General features: G+C 39.4%; 1 protein-coding gene across 1 annotated transcript; it reads left to right on the forward strand.

Moving 5' to 3' along the window:
- Nucleotides 1-211: 211 nt before the first annotated feature.
- LOC308660483 (transmembrane protein 151B-like) lies at nt 212-21,539 on the forward strand (the record flags this gene model as incomplete). The annotated part of the gene is made up of 2 exons (XM_081314878.1): nt 212-307; nt 20,118-21,539. The coding sequence occupies 2 exons, from the start codon at nt 212-214 to the stop codon at nt 21,537-21,539; spliced, it is 1,518 nt and encodes a 505-aa protein (XP_081171004.1).
- Between the last annotated feature and the right edge of the window lie 588 nt (nt 21,540-22,127).

A 22,127-nucleotide genomic window follows, 5' to 3' on the forward strand; every position in this document is an offset into this window, starting at 1 on the left:
CAACTGAAGGGGAAGCTGCAGCCGGATGCAGAGTCCGGTGGATTCTCTCTGCTCTCTCCTCACCAATCCTCCCCCCCCCCCGCGCTTTCTCTCCCCCCCCCCCCCCCGCCAAGCCTTAGAGGGCCCGGGTCTGCTGCTCTGGAGCGGAACGGAGGAACTTTCCCTTCCGTTGGACGCGGGAGCTGGGCTGCGAGATCCGTAATGGCCAAGGATGTCTTCGGAAGGGGAACCGGAGCCTTCCGCTGGAAATAGTCCAGAAGCAGCAGTGGCGGCTGCGGCGGCTGCAACTACAGATGCTAACGAGGAGGTGAGAAGCCAAGGGCGTCTGGGGGGTGGGTGGGTCTAAGGCGTTGTGTGTAGGCAATGCCAGGCGGACGGAGTCGGGGAAACCGAGCTGTCTGTACCTGAGGATGCGTGTACAGCTGCGCCCATCGTCCAAAGAGCGAGCACGAAAGAATATATTCGCACCCAGAATGAAGGGACTTTTGTGTATCTATGCAACTTGCTTGTGGCCCTAGGAAAAACTGATCAAGGAGGGGAAGGGGGAACCAAACCCACAAACATCACTGGGATTCTTTCAGATTAGGCCTTCATTAAACTCATAGGAAAGTCTTGTTAAAAATATGCAGGTCAAGGAAAACAATAATAAGGTATGATGGAGTCATTTTCATGTTCTTTTGTAGAAATGGTCGAAAACTTGGATTTGGAGATCTGTAGTGGTAATCTCTAACTTGTGTGTGTGTGTGCGTGCATGTCCATTGGTGTGTGTACACTCATCTTTTTCTTATGATAAGAAGGGTGTGCAAGAGAAATTTTATGTTACGTTGTGTTGTGTAGACTTCCTTCGAGCAGTACCTGGGGCATACCTGGGGCAGTAACCAGCCAACCAAAATGTACTATTTTGCCAGTCAGAGGTTACCAAGTTTAAAGCCATTTCCAATAGCAGGGAAAGGAGATCTCCAATGTTCTGAAAACCTTTCTCTGGAGTAAGAATGAATATATGATTCTCTTAGGTTCAAGGATCTATAAAAACTATAACTTGAGTTTCTCTGGGGGGGGTTTTGTTTTTTTTGTTCCAGATTTTTTTTATGAATATATCCAGAGTAAGTTTTCTCTGATAAACAAGTGCTCTCTCACTCACTGTTTTGCTGCTGTTTGAGTGACATTTCATACCACTGGGCTTCCAAACTGTAATGTGCTGATCTGGTAGATGGAGCATAACCAATCTGTTTTCCACCTGGGTCCACAAAACATACTGCAGATGTATCCGTCTGTCGTGGTGCAAACTGCTAACTGTAACAACCAAATGCCAATAGAATCAACTTGTAAATGATTTTGTAATCATAAATTTGATGTTGTAAATTCAAAGGCCTGCATGGCATACAAGGCAAAGAATAAGATCTAAAAAAAGAATGCTGCTGAATCAAATCAAGGGCTTATCTAGCCTAACATAGGGATTCCTCAGTGGCCACTCAGAGAACCCTGCCAAATCCTTGTTGGATGTGAGCACAACACCATTATCTCACTACATTCATTTTTTATGTGTTAATGTATTCCTTGCTTTTTTCTCCAGGAGCTTAAGCCAGTGTATTTAGTACTTCTGCCTCCAGTTTTATCCCCGCAACTCTGTAAAATACATTCAGCTGAAGCAGTGCCTGGCCAAGGTCATCCAGTGATTTCAGCCAACATGAAGTGGGTCTTCCCAGTTCCAGTACAATTCTTTAAATACTGGCCCATACTACTTCCCTTATGTGCCCAATAATTAGTACTTAGAGACATATTTTTCTAATGCTATAGAAATAGCATTAGTAATAAATGCTATCCCTAAAAGAAATCAACCCTGACTGGTTTTTGGGAGGACAGATGCCGAATCTGAAGCTCGAATACTTTGGCTATCTAATGAGAGGAGTCACTGGAAAAGACCCTGATGTTGGGAATGATTGAAGGCAAAAGGAGAAGGGGATGGCATAGGATGAGATGGTTACAATGTCAATAATGCAATGAACAAAAAATTGGGCAAATTCCAGGAGATAGTGGTGGGGAGTGGGGGGCTGGCATGCTATGGTCAAATTGGGTTGCAAAAGTAGACATAATTTAGCAACTGAACAACAATAAAAATAAACACTACTGTACTATAGTAGCATAGTAATAAACCATCATTTTAGTATCTGTAGACAAATTGATCTACTGTAACTTTACATTCCCCTTCATGGATTACTGCCTTGTCGTGGCGAAGGGGCTTGCGTAATTCAATGAAGCTATGAGCTATGCCGTGCAGGGCCACCCAAGACGGACAGGTCATAGCAGAGAGTTCTGACAAAACGTGATCCACTGGAGAAGGAAATGGCAACCCACTCCAGTATCTTTGCCATGAAAACCCTATGGACAGTACCAAAAGGCAAAACGATATGACGCTGGAAGATGAGCCCCTCAGGTCGGAAGGCGTCCAATATGCTACTGGGGAAGAGCAGAGGGCTAGTACTAGTAGCGCCAGAAAGAATGAAGCGACTGGGCCAAAGCCGAAAGGACGCTCAGCTGTGGATGTGTCTGGTGGTGAAAGGAAAGTCCAATGCTGTAAAGATTTTTTCTCCATAGGAACCTGGAATGTAAGATCCATGAATCAAGGAAAGCTGGACGTGGTCAAACAAGAGATGACAAGACTGAACATTGACATCTTAGGTATCAGCGAACTAAAATGGACAGGAATGGGTGAATTTAATTCAGATGACCATCAGGTATACTACTGTGGGCAAGAATCCTTCAGAAGAAATGGAGTAGCCTTCATAGTCAATAAAAGAGTAGGAAAAGCAATACTGGGATACAATCCTCAAAATGACAGAATGATCTCAGTTCGAATCCAAGGCAAACCATTCAATATCACAGTAGTCCAAGTCTATGCCCCAACCACCAGTGCTGAAGAGGATGAAATTGACCAGTTCTATGAAGCACTACAGCACCTTATAGAACTAACACCAAAAAATGATGTTCTTATCATCATGGGGGATTGGAATGCTAAAGTAGGAAGCCAAAAGATAACTGGAATAACAGGCAAGTTTGGCCTTGGAGTGCAAAATGAAGCAGGGCACAGGCTGATAGAATTCTGTCAAGAGAATGCGATGGTCATAGCAAACACTCTTTTCCAACAACCCAAGAGACGGCTCTACACATGGACATCACCAGATGGTCAACACAGAAATCAGATTGACTATATGCTCTGCAGCCAAAGATGGAGAAGCTCTATACAGTCAGTAAAAACAAGACCAGGAGCTGACTGTGGCTCAGACCATGAGCTTCTCCTTGCAAAGTTTAGGCTTAAACTGAAGAAAGTAGGGAAAAGCACTAGGCCACTCAGGTATGAATTAAATCATATCCCTGTTGAATATACAGTAGAGGTGACAAATAGATTTAAGGAATTAGATCTGATAGACAGAGTGCCTGAAGAACTATGGACAGAGGTTCGCGACATTGTACAAGAGGTAGCAACCAAAACCATCCCAAAGAAAAAGAAATGCAAGAAAGCAAAATGGCTGTCTGAGGAAGCTTTGCAAATAGCTGAGGAAAGGAGGGAAGCGAAAGGCAAGGGAGAAAAAGAAAGATACGCCCAATTGAATGCAGAATTCCAGAGAATAGCTAGAAGAGATAAGAATGCCTTCTTAAATGAACAGTGCAAAGAAATAGAAGAAAACAATAGAATAGGGAGGACCAGAGATCTTTTCAAGAAAATTGGAGAAATGAAGGGAACGTTTAATGCAAAAATGGGCATGATAAAGGACCAAAATGGCAGGGACCTAACAGAGGCAGAAGAGATTAAGAAGAGGTGGCAAAATTACACAGAAGAACTATACAAGAATGAGCTTAACGTCCCTGATAATCACAATGAGGTGGTCACTGACCTCGAGCCAGACATCCTAGAATGTGAAGTGAAGTGGGCCTTAGAAAAACTGAGCAACAACAAAGCTAGTGGAAGTGACAGTATTCCAGCTGAGCTATTCAAAATCTTAAAAGACAATGCAGTAAAAGTGCTACACTCAATTTGCCAGCAAATTTGGAAAACTCAACAGTGGCCACAGGATTGGAAAAGATCAGTTTACATTCCAATTCCAAAGAAAGGCAGTGCCAAAGAATGTTCAAACTATCGCACCATTGCACTCATTTCTCATGCTAGTAAAGTCATGCTTAAAATCCTACAAGCTAGACTTCAGCAGTATGTGGATCGAGAACTACCAGAAGTACAGGCAGGATTTCGAAGAGGCAGAGGAACTAGAGATCAAATTGCCAACATACGCTGGATCATGGAGAAAGCTAGGGAGTTCCAGAAAAACATCTACTTCTGCTTCATTGACTATGCTAAAGCCTTTGATTGTGTGGATCACAACAAACTGTGGCAAGTTCTTAAAGAGATGGGAGTACCAGACCATTTTATTTGTCTCTTGAGAAACCTATATGCGGGTCAAGAAGCAACAGTGAGAACTGGACACGGAACCACTGATTGGTTCAAAATTGGGAAAGGAGTCCGGCAAGGCTGTATACTGTCGCCCTGCCTATTTAACTTATATGCAGAGCACATCATGAGAAAGGCAGGGCTAGATGAATCAAAAGTTGGAATTAAGATTGCCGGAAGAAATATCAACAACCTAAGATACGCAGATGATACCACTCTAATGGCAGAAAGTGAAGAAGAACTAAAGAGCCTCTTGTTGCAGGTGAAGAAGGAGAGTGCAAAACTTGGGTTGAAACTTAACATTAAGAAAACCAAGATCATGGCATCTGGCCCTCTCAATTCCTGGCAAATAGATGGGGAAGAAATGGAGGTAGTGACAGATTTTATTTTCCTGGGCTCCAAGATCACTGCAGACGGGGACTGTAGCCAAGAAATTAAAAGACGCTTGCTCCTGGGGAGGAAAGCCATGGCAAATCTAGACAGCACACTAAAAAGCAGAGACATCACCCTGTCAACAAAAGTGCGTATAGTCAAGGCTATGGTCTTCCCAGTTGCAATGTATGGCAGTGAAAGTTGGACCATAAGAAAGGCTGAGCGCCAAAGAATTGAGTCCTTTGAATTGTGGTGCTGGAGAAGACTCCTGCGAGTCCCTTGGACTGCAAGGCGATCAAACCGGTCAGTCCTAGAGGAGATCAATCCTGACTGCTCTTTAGAAGGCCAGATTCTGAAGCTAAAACTCAAGTACTTTGGCCACCTAATGAGAAGGAAGGACTCACTGGAGAAGAGCCTAATGCTGGGAAAGATCGAGGGCAATAGAAGAAGGGGACGACAGAGAATGAGGTGGCTGGATGGAGTCACTGAAGCAGTAGGCGCGAGCTTAAATGGACTCCAGAAGATGGTAGAGGACAGGAAGGCCTGGAGGAATGTTGTCCATAGGGTCGCGATGGGTCGGACACGACTTCGCAGCTAACAACAACAACAACAACAACAAACTTTACATTTAGTAGACACCAATCCTTTGTATTGGAATAGTGCAATAAAGTTTTCTTTCATTTGGTCTGAAATTCCCAACAGCAGCTTACTTTAAAAAAATCCTTCGTTCTAATATTGTGAGATCTCTGTCACTCCTCCCATCCTTTTTAAAGGTTAAAAAGGCCCTTTAAATTGTTATTTTGCCTTTCATGAAAGTTATTAAAGTGTTTAGAGTGTTGTTATTGCTTTCTACACTTTTCCATCTATATGGTAACTTTTTTAAGGTCCCGTGACCAGAATGTTAGACATTATCTCAACTGTAGTTGAACAGATTGTGGTTTAGTTGCCCTGATTTTGAAAATATTATTTTCCTAGTAATACTGTAATGATACCCAAGTAAAATCTGTCTTTTTCACAGTAGCTTTAAAATGGGTCAGTGTTTTAATCAAGTTTTATAGCATCACTCTGCTGGGTAATCACTTCCAATTCCAGAGAGGAGGGGAGACATAAATGGACTTCTCTCCTTTGATAATTGTTTATACTATTATATTTGCCATTTTAATCCTTATTCCACTGATTTCTTGTAGTTCTTGAAAAAAGATTGATTAATTGATTTGATTTGTGTGTCGCGCAGCTCATCTAGAGCAGGGGTGTCAAACTGCCGGCCGGTTTCATCATACCAAAGCCACGCCCACCCCATTGCCGGCAATGCAAAAAGAGTTGCATTACATCACAACACGTCACATGACATGGCAAGTTTGACACCCGTGATCTAGAGGCTTTGGCCATTCTTAAAAATTAGTTGATCCCCTATCCTAATTATCCAGTTAATTTATAAACAAGTTTAAAAACATTGCTTTCAATACAAATTCTTGTGGAATCTCTCTGTTGTTGTTGTTGTGTGTGTGTGTGTGTGTATGTATCAACTCAAGGCAACAAACAGACCTAAGGTACTCTTTCACTGCACAAATATCTCTTTATTCCGACACTTTCTTTTTCTGCACTAGTTCCCAGTCCATAACTTGAGATTTCCTCTAGTTCCCTTGTCTGCTAAGGGATAAATCTTTTAAAGTGCACATAAACACTTTCATGGGTCATTGATGTCTGCCTGTCTAGTGGCAGTCTCACAGACCTCTAAAAGATTATTAAAAGCAATATCTACCTTCACAAAAGTTGCCCTGTTTTCTCTTCAGCAAGGCTCTATCATTTTATCGAGAAGCTTTTAATTCTCTATTACCCCCTCTGATCTTTTTTTAAAAAACAGTTTAAATTGATCATTTTTATATCCTTTGATAGAAAGCTAATGTTAGGACAATATTATATATATTTCTCAAAAGGACAGCAATTCTCTACCTGACTTCTGTGATAGAAATCTCACCTTAAGGAATTGAGTTAAAGGATTGGAGAAGTATAAACTGTTTTTTGTTTTATTAGAATACTGTGATCGCCACATTCCTAGGGAACCAAGCGAAGGGCTCCAGCCTCTAGTCTTAGAAAGATTACAGAGTTAGTTTACAACTATAGATAAGAAATACAGATATGACCAAAAGGAAGCTAGTCTCTTCTTCTTGTTGTCTGCTGCAGCAGGAAATTGTTCTCTGTATACCATGAACAGCACATCAAAGGCATAAACACTTCAATTATCAATTGTTTAGACTTTACTATGATAATAAAATGTTTTTTTTCACACTCTGTAGTAGGGGGTGGCAAGTTAGTGAAATTTACTATCTGTTTCCTTGAAATAATCACAATTACCAGGCAATTACTTACAAATCAGTGTTTACAGGGTTGGAAGGTTATGTCATTGGGAATGTATCTTCCAAGAAAGATTTATTTCTGTATCAGTCCTTTTAGCTAACGACACAGGTTTGATGACACAGTAGGCCAGCTTCAAGGAGACAGTTGTTATGCTTGATCTGCTTCCATTGGTTACTTTTTGTCCCCACACTTCTTTCAAGAACTTTTCAAATGGACAGCATCTGGAGTCGTAATGTATTTATTTTAAGTAGATCAATAAGTCTACCGGGTTCACTGAAAATTGCCTGTGCTCTACAGGTTCCCTTCCTGAAAATGACATTTCAGCATGGGTTTATACTGTTATCTTTTACAAAAAAGTCAGATGCAAAATATTCAGTTCCTGAGCAATCTCACCTCTTTTAATATTGTTATGTCCTTGTTATCTGATTATGCAAACGCTTACAGTATTTCTGACGTATCTAATCATGTTACTTTTTTTGACAGTCTTGATGTTATTACAAATTTGTGCTCCAAGATCTCCCTTTTTATCGTCTACTGTTTGTTCCTGTTTCTTTGGTACAAAACTACAATCCTGTTCTATTAATTTATTTTTCTATTAATTTATTTTTATTTATATGATTTATATGGCTATCCACCTCACATAAGTGATTCTAACCAGCTTACAAGATTAATAAGAAACAACCCTCCCAAAACATGACTTAATAAGAATATTTATTTGTGCGGGAGGGTGCTTGTTTTATTTAAGAAGATTTGTTTTTGCAGATTCTGAAGTAATTTTTTTCCGTAGAGAAAATCTCTGCCTATAACTCTTTGGAGTCTTTAATTAAAATTAGTCCTTTGTGATTGCAGCATTAAATGGCTATATCCAAAGAGCCTTTTAACATACCTCCTATGTTTCAGTGCAAATGGATGTTTAGTTAATGAAAGTAAATGAGCTTAGTTAATGGAAGTAGATGAAAGCAAGGTGGTTTAAGGTTACAAGAAACCTTATTGTTGAAATCTATTCCATGAGACAAGCTATTGGGCAAGTGATGCTGCAAATATAAAAATGGAAGTTTCAAATTAACTTAACTTGCATCCTTTTGCCAAAATGGAGACCCAAGGTAATCATATTTCCTATAATATAAAAACCTCAGAAATATTGCTCATTGCTCTCAGATAAACACTGTCCTTATGTGTAATGCTGGTCTTGGTCACTGAATCAGTAAGGAGAACAAGGGGAAACAAGGCAAATTTAGGAGATATTATAAAGCAAAACATAAAAAAAGGAGAGAACTGCAGGGGAGAAATAAGAGGACAATGATTTATAATGAGAGCTAATTTGGCATAAGTGGTTAAGGCAGCAGGCTAGAAATCGGGATATGATGAATTCTAATTCTGATTTAGACATGAAGGCAGCTGGGTGACCTTAGGCCAGTCATTTTTTCTGAGCCCTAGGAAGGAAACAATGGCATACCACTTTCTCAAATCTGGTAAAAGAAAAACTGCAGGGACTTGTCCAGGCAATCATCACGACTCAAGACTGATGTGAAAGCAACCAAAAAAGGAGCCTGTATTAGGCTGTAGTAAGTTAATATACAGAAAGTAATTATAAACTTTACGGATTCATGGAACGTTTTAAAAAGAAAATGTTAAACTACTTATCAGAAAAAAGTATAACTAGTTACAACATTATTGCAAAATAGTATACCTTTAATAATAATGATAATAGCATGAAAAAATATATAATTGGAACAACTTTTAAGAATTTGACCGAATTATTTGAAAACGTTCTATTTTGTTTCTTTGCTGGAAAGCATGCAAATGTTGCCTATTATTGTATTTAAATATGTTTCTACAAATCACCAACATATTACTTCTTCAGTTTTATATGTTTTAGCTAGTCTCCATACCAACCCTACAATCTTTAAATTTTGATAGTTTCTTAACATAGGCTAAAAATAACGTTTAAATACCTAGCAACCCAGAATTATGTTAACAATCTTGTTGGTTTCAGCATAAAATATGACAGCCCAATTAGAGTAGCCAATACTTAAAGATTTATTAACTTCATTTTAAGGTAATAAGAAATGGATTTAAAATTCTTTAAAGTGATCATCTACTGGTTTATCAGGATGGGACTTTCAAGATCATAATTCCAGAGGTCATGTAAGTAACTAATATCAATTAAAATTCATTACATCATCTTCAACTTCTTTAAACAAGAAAAGTTACTAATTTTGAAGCAAGGGTTACGGTAATTCTTCCCAAAGCGCCCACCACTGTGGAATTTCAGAAGCAGTGACAAATAATTCAAAAAGCAAATGCTTAAGTTGAATAAACTCTCAAGAAGCACCATAAGATAAATCTGCATTGTTTTTTTAAAAAAGACTTTCTCAGAATTGAGTTGATCCAACGTAATAATGTTGAGAAAGGTCTAGTTTACTGAAGAAAAGAAAAAGAAAAAGGTTAGACACTGTTTTTAAATGGGAACTTAATTTTCAGAGCTGTGCCATCCTGATTGTCTATTTCTGGACAAGGACTGATTTCATTTTTTTTATCCTGATTGCTGCATTTGTAAATTGTTCCTCCTAATTTCTGCTTTCTTTTTTCTTCCCTATGATTGTTTGGTATCTCTCTGCACTGAAGTGTTTGCTTTTTGATGACCTGTTAGATTATGCAAAATCTTCCATTGCAGGCTGAAAATTAATGGTCTTTGATCATTGCTCCAGCAAGCTGTGTATTAATAATCCTCAGCATGAATGTAGCTGATTTTCAATAAGCACCCTATATATATTTTTTAAAAAAATGTAAGGTAGACCTTTGTTGTTGTTGTTGTTGTTGTTAGTTGCGAAGTCGTGTCCGACCCATCGCGACCCTATGGACAATGTTCCTCCAGGCCTTCCTGTCCTCTACCGTCTTCTGGAGTCCATCTAGGCTCATGCCTACTGCTTCAGTGACTCCATCCAGCCACCTCATTCTCTGTCGTCCCCTTCTTCTATTGCCCTCAATTTTCCCCAGCATTAGGCTCTTCTCCAGTGAGTCCTTCCTTCTCATTAGGTGGCCAAAGTATTTGAGTTTTAGCTTCAGGATCTGGCCTTCTAAAGAGCAGTCAGGGTTGATCTCCTCTAGGACTGACCGGTTTGATCGCCTTGCAGTCCAAGGAACTCGCAGGAGTCTTCTCCAGCACCATAGTTCAAAGGCTTCAATTCTTTGGCGCTCAGCCTTTCTTATGGTCCAGCTTTCACTGCCATACATTGCAACTGGGAAGACCATAGCCTTGACTATACGCACTTTTGTTGACAGGGTGATGTCTCTGCTTTTTAGTGTGCTGTCTAGATTTGCCATGGCTTTCCTCCCAAGGAGCAAGCGTCTTTTAATTTCTTGGCTACAGTCCCCATCTGCAGTGATCTTGGAGCCCAGGAAAATAAAATCTGTCACTACCTCCATTTCTTCCCCATCTATTTGACAGGAATTGAGAGGGCCAGATGCCATGATCTTGGTTTTCTTAATGTTTAGTTTCAACCCAGGTTTTGCACTCTCCTTCTTCACCCGCAACAAGAGGCTCTTTAGTTCTTCTTCACTTTCTGCCATTAGTGTGGTATCATCTGCATATCTTAGGTTGTTGATATTTCTTCCGGCAATCTTAATTCCAACTTTTGATTCATCTAGCCCTGCCTTTCTCATGATGTGCTCTGCATATAAGTTAAATAGGCAAGGCGACAGTATACAGCCTTGCCGGACTCCTTTCCCAATTTTGAACCAATCAGTGGTTTCGTGTCCAGTTCTCACTGTTGCTTCTTGGCCCGCATATAGATTTCTCAAGAGACAAATAAGATGGTCTGGTATGCCCATCTCTTTAAGGACTTGCCAGAGTTTGTTATGATCCACACAATCAAAGGCTTTAGCATAGTCAATGAAGCAGAAGTAGATGTTTTTCTGAAACTCTCTAGCTTTCTCCATGATCCAGCGTATGTTAGCAATTTGATCTCTAGTTCCTCTGCCTCTTCGAAATCCTGCCTGTACTTCTGGTAGTTCTCGATCCACATACTGCTGGAGTCTAGCTTGTAGAATTTTAAGCATAACTTTACTAGCATGAGAAATGAGTGCAATGGTGCGATAGTTTGAACATTCTTTGGCACTGCCTTTCTTTGGAATTGGAATGTAAACTGATCTTTTCCAATCCTGTGGCCACTCTTGAGTTTTCCAAATTTGCTGGCAAATTGAGTGTAGCACTTTTACTGCATCGTCTTTTAAGATTTTGAATAGCTCAGCTGGAATACTGTCACCTCCACTAGCTTTGTTGTTGCTCAGCTTTTCTAAGGCCCACTTCACTTCACATTCTAGGATGTCTGGCTCGAGGTCAGTGACCACCTCATTGTGATTATCAGGGACGTTAAGCTCATTCTTGTATAGTTCTTCTGTGTAATTTTGCCACCTCTTCTTAATCTCTTCTGCCTCTGTTAGGTCCCTGCCATTTTGGTCCTTTATCATGCCCATTTTTGCATGAAACATTCCTTTCATCTCTCCAATTTTCTTGAAAAGATCTCTGGTCCTCCCTATTCTATTGTTTTCTTCTATTTCTTTGCATTGTTCATTTAAGAAGGCATTCTTATCTCTTCTAGCTATTCTTTGGAATTCTGCATTTAATTGGGCATATCTTTCTTTTTCTCCCTTGCCTTTCGCTTCCCTCCTTTCCTCAGCTATTTGCAAAGCTTCCTCAGACAGCCATTTTGCTTTCTTGCATTTCTTTTTCTTTGGGATGGTTTTGGTTACTACCTGTTGTACAGTGTTGCGAACCTCTGTCCATAGTTCTTCAGGCACTCTGTCTATCAGATCTAATTCCTTAAATCTATTTGTCACCTCTACTGTATATTCAACAGGGATATGATTTAATTCATACCTGACTGGCCTAGCACTTTTCCCTACTTTCTTCAGTTTAAGCCTAAACTTTGCAACAAGAAGCTCATGGTCTGAGCCACAGTCAGCTCCTGGTCTTGTTTTTACTGACTGTATAGAGCTTCTCCATCTTTGGCTGCAGAGCATGTAGTCAATCTGATTTCTGTGTTGACCGTCTGGTGATGTCCATGTGTAAAGCCGTCTCTTGGGTTGTTGGAAAAGAGTGTTTGCTATGACCATCGTATTCTCTTGACAAAATTCTATCAGCCTGTGCCCTGCTTCATTTTGTACTCCAAGACCAAACTTGCCTGTTATTCCAGTTATCTTTTGGCTTCCTACTTTAGCATTCCAATCCCCCATGATGATAAGGACATCATTTTTGGGTGTTAGTTCTATAAGGTGCTGTGGGGCTTCATAGAACTGGTCAATTTCATCCTCTTCAGCACCGGTGGTTGGGGCATAGACTTGGACTACTGTGATATTGAATGGTTTGCCTTGGATTCGAACTGAGATAATTCTGTCATTTTGAGGATTGTATCCCAGTATTGCTTTTCCTAATTTTTATTGACTATGAAGGCTACTCCATTTCTTCTGAGGGATTCTTGCCCGCAGTAGTATACCTGATGGTCATCTGAATTAAATTCACCCATTCCTGTCCATTTTAGTTCGCTGATACCTAAGATGTCAATGTTTAGTCTTGTCATCTCTTGTTTGACCACGTCCAGCTTTCCTTGATTCATGGATCTTACATTCCAGGTTCCTATGGAGAAAAAATCTTTACAGCATCGGACTTTCCTTTCACCACCAGACATATCCACAGCTGAGCGTCCTTTCGGCTTTGGCCCAGTCGCTTCATTCTTTCTGGCGCTACTAGTACTAGCCCTCTGCTCTTCCCCAGTAGCATATTGGACGCCTTCCGACCTGAGGGGCTCATCTTCCAGTGTCATATCGTTTTGCCTTTTGATACTGTCCATAGGGTTTTCATGGCAAAGATACTGGAGTGGGTTGCCATTTCCTTCTCCAGTGGATCACGTTTTGTCAGAACTCTCTGCTATGACCTTTCCGTCTTGGGTGGCCCTGCACGGCATAGCTCATAGCTTCATTGAATTACGCAAGCCCCTTCGCCACGACAAGGCAGTAATCCATGAAGGGGGGAGACCTTTGTACATAGTTCCAATTATAGAAGGAGGTAGTGCTTAAATTCACATATTGTGTACAGCCAAAATATGGTTTATTGGGTTTTGATACAGCATGTTATAAAATGCACTGTATGGCCTATTTATAGGCCATTGTGATTTATAAATTATTTATTTATAATAAATAGCTGAGATTTATTCAGCGCAATATGCTTAAATAAATCATGGCTTAATGAAATAAATCAAGGCAAAGTTTTGTCTAAGGCCATATCATTTTGCCCAAAACCTTAATCACATTTATGTACTAATATGCTTAAAATAATTTTGTTGGTCTTAATTCTAAAATAACTCATATAAAACTAGTGTAGGTGATGAGCAGGAACAGAATAAGATTTAAACCCCATTTATTTCATTGGGTTTAAGGTTATCTAATTCTAATCTACTTTCTAGCAAACCAGTCTGACTGATTGCAGTCCCATGGGGAAGCCAGCCCAAATTTTGGGAGATTTCCTGGACTCATTGGGTCTTGCTGAAACAAGCTATAGCTGCTACATTAGATGTGGCCATTTTTGGAACAGGATATACTGGGAACTGTCACTCATGTCTTCATCATCTCACACCTGGATTATAGTTTTGTAATGTGCTTTATTCAGGGTGCATTGCCTTTGAAAGTTACTTAAAAACTGAATGGTCCAAATGCAGAAGGACTGATCACAGTTCAGCAGCTTTATGCCATTTAATAAGAGCTGCCTGAAGTTCAGATACAATTCAAAGTCCTCATTATTATTTATAGATCTCTTAATGTCTTGGGGCAGGCCATGCAAGGGCAAAACAAATCCTGATACATCACAATACGGCCCACGATGCGATTGGGTTTGACACCCCTGTCTTGGGGCATCAATTTTTATGGACCATTTTTTTAAAGGAGATTCTTTCCACCCTACACATTCCTTCTCTCCAAAGTTTTGGGTGACATCAGCAGAAAAGTTTTCTTCATGCCTGCTCTATTCTTCAATGTTCCCTTCTTCCCCAAATCAGAATAGCCCCTCCCTCAATTGACAACTTAACAACTATGGCAAGAAAGATCGTAAAATGGGACAAAATTCACTTAACAACTGTTTCACTTAGCGACAGAAATGTTGGGCTCAATTGTGGTCGCAAGTCAAGGACTACCTGTATTGCTTTTTACTTACGCATAAATAAAGATATATTAATCTGCCTTTCCAGCTCAGATCCTATTCTGGCAAAGGGCATTCCAGGCTAAGTACCTTGTCATTGTTTACAGCTAACAATTTGGAGGGGGCTCTATCTATTTCACTTTGGCTCCATGAGGATATCAAAGGCTTTCCAAGTATGAAAAATGTGGGCATGTATGAAATTTATCTTTTTTCCAAACGTGACATGGTGAAGAGTGGAAGTGGTAATTTGATGTAAGATAAATAGTAAATAATGATGCAGAAGCATAGGACACAATGCAAAAGGACTGAGCAAAGAGGAAATTGAGCCAAATAAGCAGAATATGTATAAAAAACAAGAACATTGTAAGGCTAAACGGCACAGGACATATATAGATATATTCATTTCTTTTAGCTCATATATAAATGTTGAGGAAAATCAGTGATATGTACCTGAATCTGAACAGGACTTAAGTTTGACTGATCATAGTTCTTGAAATGTTTAGATGGATTCTTAATAGTACTTTTTACTTAATAGTACTTTTAAATTTTGTCCAATATTGAACGAAACATACAACATCAACAATATCTGACTGGAAACTCAAACCTGGAAGATATGCAGCAATGGCAAAATTGACAGCATACATCCAGAAGAAAAGTTATACTAAATATAAGGTAGAATGAAAAAAAACAAAAAAAAACCACAAGCAGTGACAATATGGTTTCTACGACAGTCTAAATGTTTGTGAATACTGCAAATTAGTTGGAATATAAAGAAAGGGGACATTATTATTTTTTTCAAGGTTGCTTTTTACTTTTTTACTTTTTGGGGTTTTTTTCTTTAATATTCATAAACGAAAATGAATAGTATTATAATTTATTATGAAAACCAGTTTTCTGCATTGGTTAAGGCATCAAACTAGAAATTAGGAGAGTGATTACATCCAGAATAAATATGGGACTAAAAAGTTTCATTTAGCATTTGAATAAGTATTGACGTGATATTTATATTGCTTGTAGTTATTTTATAAGAGTTAAAGTGCGATAGATTTAATAGCTTATTGTTGTTTGCATAAGGTAGATTATGATTGTTTGTATTTTTACACCCTGTATTTAGCTCTGGGAAGTCGGGGAGGGGGGAGGGGGAGGGAGGGAGGTGTTGGGGAGGGTTGGGGAGAGGGGAGGGGGTTGGGAAAGGTTTTGTTTTGTTAAAAATAAAATGTACTGTAAAACTTTTTAATAAAAAAAATAGAAATTAGGAGAGTGAGAATTTTATCCCCCTTTAGGCATTATATTTTTTTTAAAAGTTAGAAAATACAGCACGGTAGATTCAAATCATTACTTGCTAGAGGCAAAGAATAAGATAGTTGCTTTTCACTTAAAAACATCAACTGAAATGACCATTAAAGTTTAGTTCAGTCCTTATGCTGGGACAACATTTAGTGCCTCATAGAAAAATAGCTCAGTAGTTCAGAGACTGCACAGCAAGCTTAAAAGTACCTTTAACTGTGTTTTTTAAATCTTATTGCTGTCTCTCAGGATCAATTTTATCAAATTATAGGGTCTAGTAGTAGTAGTAGTTTTTAGTAGTAGTAGTTTTTAGAAGTACAGTCTCTTCATTTTATTCTAAAATCTCAATGTGACACCATTCAACAGCTATTTCAGTTATATTAGTTAACATTTTCTTGCATTTTCAGGCTAACCTTAGTTGGTTTGTTGGTTGGATGGCTAATTAACAGCTATTAAAAACTCAACCAGGAGTTGATGGCAAAAATAATAATGTAGAAGCATTAATAAGACATACTTATTCATAATACAATACATTCCAACCCAAGTATCATGTACAGGCCTTTTTGGTTTTGATCCTTATACCACCACTTTGCTGGAAATTTTGAAATGCTATGACTGATTGGTAATCAATTGTGCAATTGACCCATACTTACATATTTACAAAACGCAAACTAATGCACATCTAAGGTTACATAGCTTGGAAAGAATAGCTCCTTAATTGAGCATGAATTGCCCTTTAAACACACTAAATCAGAGTTATCAGATTTTCTCTGCTGTTGTCAACTTGGCAAGATGTGTATCAAAAATTCCAGTTCTAAATCTGCAAATACTAGAGTGATAGTTAATTTGAATTATCTTCCTAAACAAAGTAGCACAAGATGCTTTACACCAGACATGTCAAACCCGTGATGTCACGTGATGTCGCACAACATATTGGGACGGTTTTGCCATTGCCGGCAATGGGGTGGGCGCGGCTTCTGCATGACGCATCCAGCCCGCGGGCTGGCAGTTTGACGCCCCTGCTTTACACCATATGAAGAACTCAATCCATGAGTAATTTATTACTATCTTAATTAACTTCTAAAGAATTAAGCCTGGAAAATTGTTTATAAGATTTGCAAGTGATGAATTCATTTATAATAGTTCATAACAAGCTTTATATAAATTTCTCTCCTGTTTCAGATTGTGTTATTAGATTCGGTAATTGTAAAGTACTGTGTTCTGCTAACAAAAACTGATATGATAGAAACTGGTGTGATGACTAGGACTACAATGGAAAAATATTTGATTCTTTGAAAACCCAAAATATTTTTAAACATTAATAGTAGCTTCAATATCAGAAGCTGGTTCAAGAAATGTAAAATTATGCAACTGTATTTCAAACTTGCAGCTGGGTTGAATCAGTGATATTCGTATATAGCCTTTTAGGAACATGAGATATTTCAAGTCAGATAGATGAAAAATTCCTGTTTTGAAAAAAAAAAAAGTGAGAAGCTCCTGGTCCAGATTCTGAACGATTTGGAGAAAAAACTTAGAGGACTATGAAGATAACTTTTAAGAAGGTATGGAACATTTACAAAAACATCAGCATTGACTGGAGAGCCAGAAGAGGATGAGGAAGAAACTTCTTTGGTATAGGTATAGGAGGAAGACAGAGCGAAACAGACTTTCAAAATTATCTTATTGTATCTGGTGGCTCAGTGGGTTAGGACGCTGAGCTTGTCGATCAGAAGGTCGGCAGTTTGGCAGGTCGAATCCCGAGTGCCGTGTAACAGAGTGAGCGCCTGTTACTTGTCCCAGCTTCTGCCAACCTAGCAGTTCGAAAGCACGTAAAAATGCAAGTAGAAAAATAGGGACCACTACGGTGGGAAGGTAACAGCGTTCCGTGTGCCTTTGGCTTCTAGTCATGCCGGCCACATGACCACGGAGACGTCTTCAGACAAGTGCTGGCTCTTCAGCTTTGAAACGGAGATGAGCACCGGCCCCTAGAGTCAGAAACAACTAGCACACATGTGCGGGGGATCCTTTACCTTTACCTTTAATAGTATATAAAGTTCTTGTAGGATCTGTTCCTGACTTAACTTCCTTGAAGAACTGAGAGAGAAATTCGACAACTATTGTAGATGACCTAATACTGAGGATCAGTTAGGACAGTGATGTCCCAATCTATAATCAATTAAACTAACCTATATTAATAATGTGAGAATCTTATCTAAAAATAATTTGGCAAACATGATAGCAACTTACTACCTTCCAATTTCACCAGATTCTGAATAGTTACAATAATTACAACTAGCTGAGTGCAAAGAAAGCAGAAAGACCATTTGGTCAGGAACCCTCAACTGAAAAGGGTCCTCCAATTTAGGCACTTTGCCATCAGTTTTGTTTGTTTAAAAACTGCTCCAATTGTGGTCACTTCAGGATGTGCGTCCAATCTTATTTTCATATACAGTAGTTATTTTATTTATTGATTTACTTATTTATTTAATTTATTTGCTACCCATCTCGCGGTTCAAGGCAACTGTATTTTTTTATATATATTATGACTAGGAGCTCAGAAGAAAGATATAGGCTACCCTCTCTGGATTTTGAAGGAAGCTGAATAGAATTTAAGAACTTGGAGACATTTCTAAAGGATTTCTTCAAGTATTAGATTCTTTAAAGCAAAAGTGGACTGAAGGGAAATGACAGTCTCTTAATCTATCCTTGAGAGATCTGCAGTGGATTAACAAGCAACAACAAGCTGCAATAGTGACAAGAATGCTACTTTTCTACCTAAATTAGGCTGTGGAAATGAAGAAGGCTTGTGATCCTCCTATCGGGTTTATAAGAGTTGAAGTCAGTACTTTAGTTACATACGCATGTCCCAAATTACGGGATATGCCTAACTGTCTTTGTACCATTTGCATACATTTAATTATTGAATAAAACCATTTTTTCTATTCACAAAATAGACAACTATAGTCAGAAGAAAGCAGAATGGATTTGAGCAAATTATTGTTGTGAAATAGTTCGCTTGCTGGTTTTTTCCAGGCTGCAGTGTTTGACTTTGTTAATCACTTTCTGAAAATTTCATTTTGTTGATCTCTTATGAGATTGTTCTCTCTCCCAAGAATGGGAGGAAGGGATAAAACCATTAAACATACACCTTTCTCTATACCAGGGGTAGGCAACCTCGGCTCTTTTATGACTCATGGACTTCAACTCCCAGAATTGACTCAGGAATTCTGGGAGTTGAAGTCCATGAGTCATAAAGAGCCTTGGTGGAGCAGTGGGCTAATGCCTCCTTAAGTAACACCAGCTGCCTGCAATTAGTGCAGGTTCGCATCCCACCAGGCTCAAGGTTGACTCAGCCTTCCATCCTTCCGAGGTAGGTAAAATGAGGACCCAGATTGTTGGGGGCAATTAAGCTGACTTTGTAATAATGCCGCTTGGGGTGTGTGTGAAAGCCCTAATAAGCAGGCACATACATAGAATGAAGGCTACTGCTAAGCTTGTAAGCCGCCCTGAGTCTTCGGAGAAGGGCGGGATATAAATGGAATTAAAATAAAAATAAAAATAAATAAAAGAGCCGAGGTTGCCTATCCCTGCTCCATACAGTCAGGAGGTTACATTACTGAAAGGATTTTACTTTTTCATTTTACCTTAAAAAAACCACATAGTGTGTGAGAAATCACTTTGTCTCACACTCCCAAATTAGGGGCAAGACATTAGGTGAGGTGCCCCAAAGAAGATGTATAGTGGCAGTAAGAATGCCTATCTGCCCCTCCCCCATACAGGGGAGGGGCCCTGGAGTGAAAACCCAGAAGGTTTCTGGGTGAAGGCAGGAGATTTGAAATCTCCAGCTTTCTACATGTTGGATTAGCATTTTCTACATCGTATAATGCCCCCTCACCCCCAATCTAAGCAAGGTAAAAGTAACTAAGTTTACATGGGCTTTAAATGTAAGCCAGAATTTGTCAGGGAAGAGATGCCAATTGTGTCAAGAATAAACTATTTTCCAACTTCAAGGCCAAGAGGTACGCTAAATTTACTGAAAGTTTTTACTTAGGTTGATGTACCTATACTGAAAACTGTATAAAAATATAGTTATCTGAGACTTGTATACCAAGAACTCTTCAAGTAACTAGATAAATTACATATATTTTCTTAAAAATAATTACATAATACACTATTGTTTTAGAAACAATACTAAGTCTTAGTTTTAGTAAAATGTGCTTACAATAGTTCTTCCACTTTGCTGAATTACTTCAAAGCAATTATTTGTTTATTTATTGAAGGAGGCAACCTGGGACATATTGCAAGGTCTACCTGAAAATCTTGATGAAATGTGCCTTTTATCATTGAAATGTGAAATTTTAAAATGTGTAAGATTATTTTCTGTATTATTTCACCAAAAATGCTCTTTCTCTCTTTTCATTTCTGTTCTTTCTTTCTTTTTTTTCTTCTCTGTTGTCTGATTTTCAGCAAAGACCAATCAAGCAATCTTTGAGCTCTTCACTGTGCAGAGAATCTCACTGGAAGTGTCTCCTTCTCTCAATTCTGATATATAGTTGCCTGGGGGCTGTAGCTTGGTGCCAACTCACACAAGTCACTAAGCTCAGTTTTGATAGTTCTTTCAAAGGCAAGTCTATGATTTACCATGACAGTCCTTGCTCGGATGGCTATGTGTATATTCCATTATCATTCCTTGTTATTCTTTATGTGGTTTATTTGGTGGAGTGTTGGCACTGCCATACCAGAAGTGAACTTCAATACAAAGCTGATGTGGAAAGTGTCTATGACCGAATTGCCAGAATGAAACAGGCCACACCATGTATATGGTGGAAAGCCATAAGCTACCACTTTGTCCGACGGACAAGGCAAGTGACTCGGTATCGCAATGGTGACGCTTATACAACAACACAGGTTTACCATGAGAGAGTCAACACCCATGTGGCTGAAGCAGAGTTTGACTACTCCCACTGTGGATTCAAAGACATATCTAAGGAACTCATGGGCCTGGAATGGTATTCCACCACAAGGCTAAAGTTCACGAAATGTTTCAGCTTTGCCAACATGGAATCTGAGAACTCTTACTTGGCACAGAGAGCTCATTTCTTCACAGAAATAGAAGGGCTGGATGATTACATGGAGATTAGAGAAGGCATGAAACTCAAAAATATAGACTTCAAAGAAGTCATGATGGCTTATGGAGACCCCGGGAATCTTCCCTGGTATGCATCCCACTATGCTTTCTGGGTGGCTGCTCTGATGATGATTTCATGGCCACTGAGAGTCTTCATAGAATATCAGACTGCACACGTACACTACCATGTGGAGAAACTTGTTGGGGTGGAGTACAACGTGCCGCCTGTGGCAGAGGAGCCCCTCTACAGATACCGAATCCCCAGGGTAAGCACTCAGGACAGTACTGAGCTTGAGTGGCACATCTGCACCAATCGCCAGCTGATCCCCAGCTATTCTGAGGCCATGCTCATGGACCTGACCCATTCTCCCATATGCAACAGTTACTCCATTTGCAGGTACAATGAAATCACTCATGGCTGTGATACTTGCCGTCATGCCTCCAGTACCTCCTCTATCTTTTCTCACCACAATGGAAGTGCAAACTCACAGGTCTCTCTGAACACTAGCCACTTCTCCTTATGCCAGCTTCATGGCTCTCACAGGACAGGACTTTGGAGAAGTCACAGCAGCAGCATCACTGACCGCGGTTGCCAGGATGACCAGTGCTGCTCCCACTCTAGCCAACTGGTTATCAATGAAAACCCACCCACTTACCACGAAGCTCGTTTTTTCCCAGTACTAATTGTGCATAGGTCAGAGGGTCAGGAAAGGAGGCACTTCTGTCTTCGCCGTGCTTCCTGCCTGGAGACCTCACTCTGACTTTTTAAGGGCAACTCCTTGTTTGCCAGTAACAGCAATACATACAGTAATGTCTCAATTGTTCATTTCTCCAAGAAAAGAGACATATTCATCTAGAAATCTAAGAAATGTCAACTCTGAATCAAAGAGTCAATAAAGGCTGTAGGTTGGTTAGTTAGGAGGTTATTGTGATATGATTGCTTCTTCAGGGATTTTTACAGTTTATAGGGTTATCTCCAGTTAATCTAAAGCTCACGGCTAGGATAAGAGAAATTTCTAAGACCATCCTGTGAACTTTACTGAATTTACTGAAAAGCTTCATAAACTTCAACTCATACTCATTAGCCATACTAATCTCGTTCCCGTATGTGCTACATGGTGGTAAGACCCAGATTCCTGATTTTATTATCTAATTTTTAAATAAAAATATTGTGCGTGATTCATAAGACATAATAAAAATGATTATCCCTGAAATCATCCCATACCTTTTCTATGCTATTTGCTTCATTTCACTTTTCTTCTCTCTCTCTCTCTCTCTCTCTCTCTCTCTCTCTCTCTCTCTCTCTCTCTCTCTCTCTCTCTCTCTCTCTCTCATAAAACAGATAGAAT

Source organism: Vipera berus, assembly GCF_964194415.1.
Source record: "Vipera berus genome assembly, chromosome: 1".
In the NCBI taxonomy this organism is placed as follows: domain Eukaryota; kingdom Metazoa; phylum Chordata; class Lepidosauria; order Squamata; family Viperidae; genus Vipera; species Vipera berus.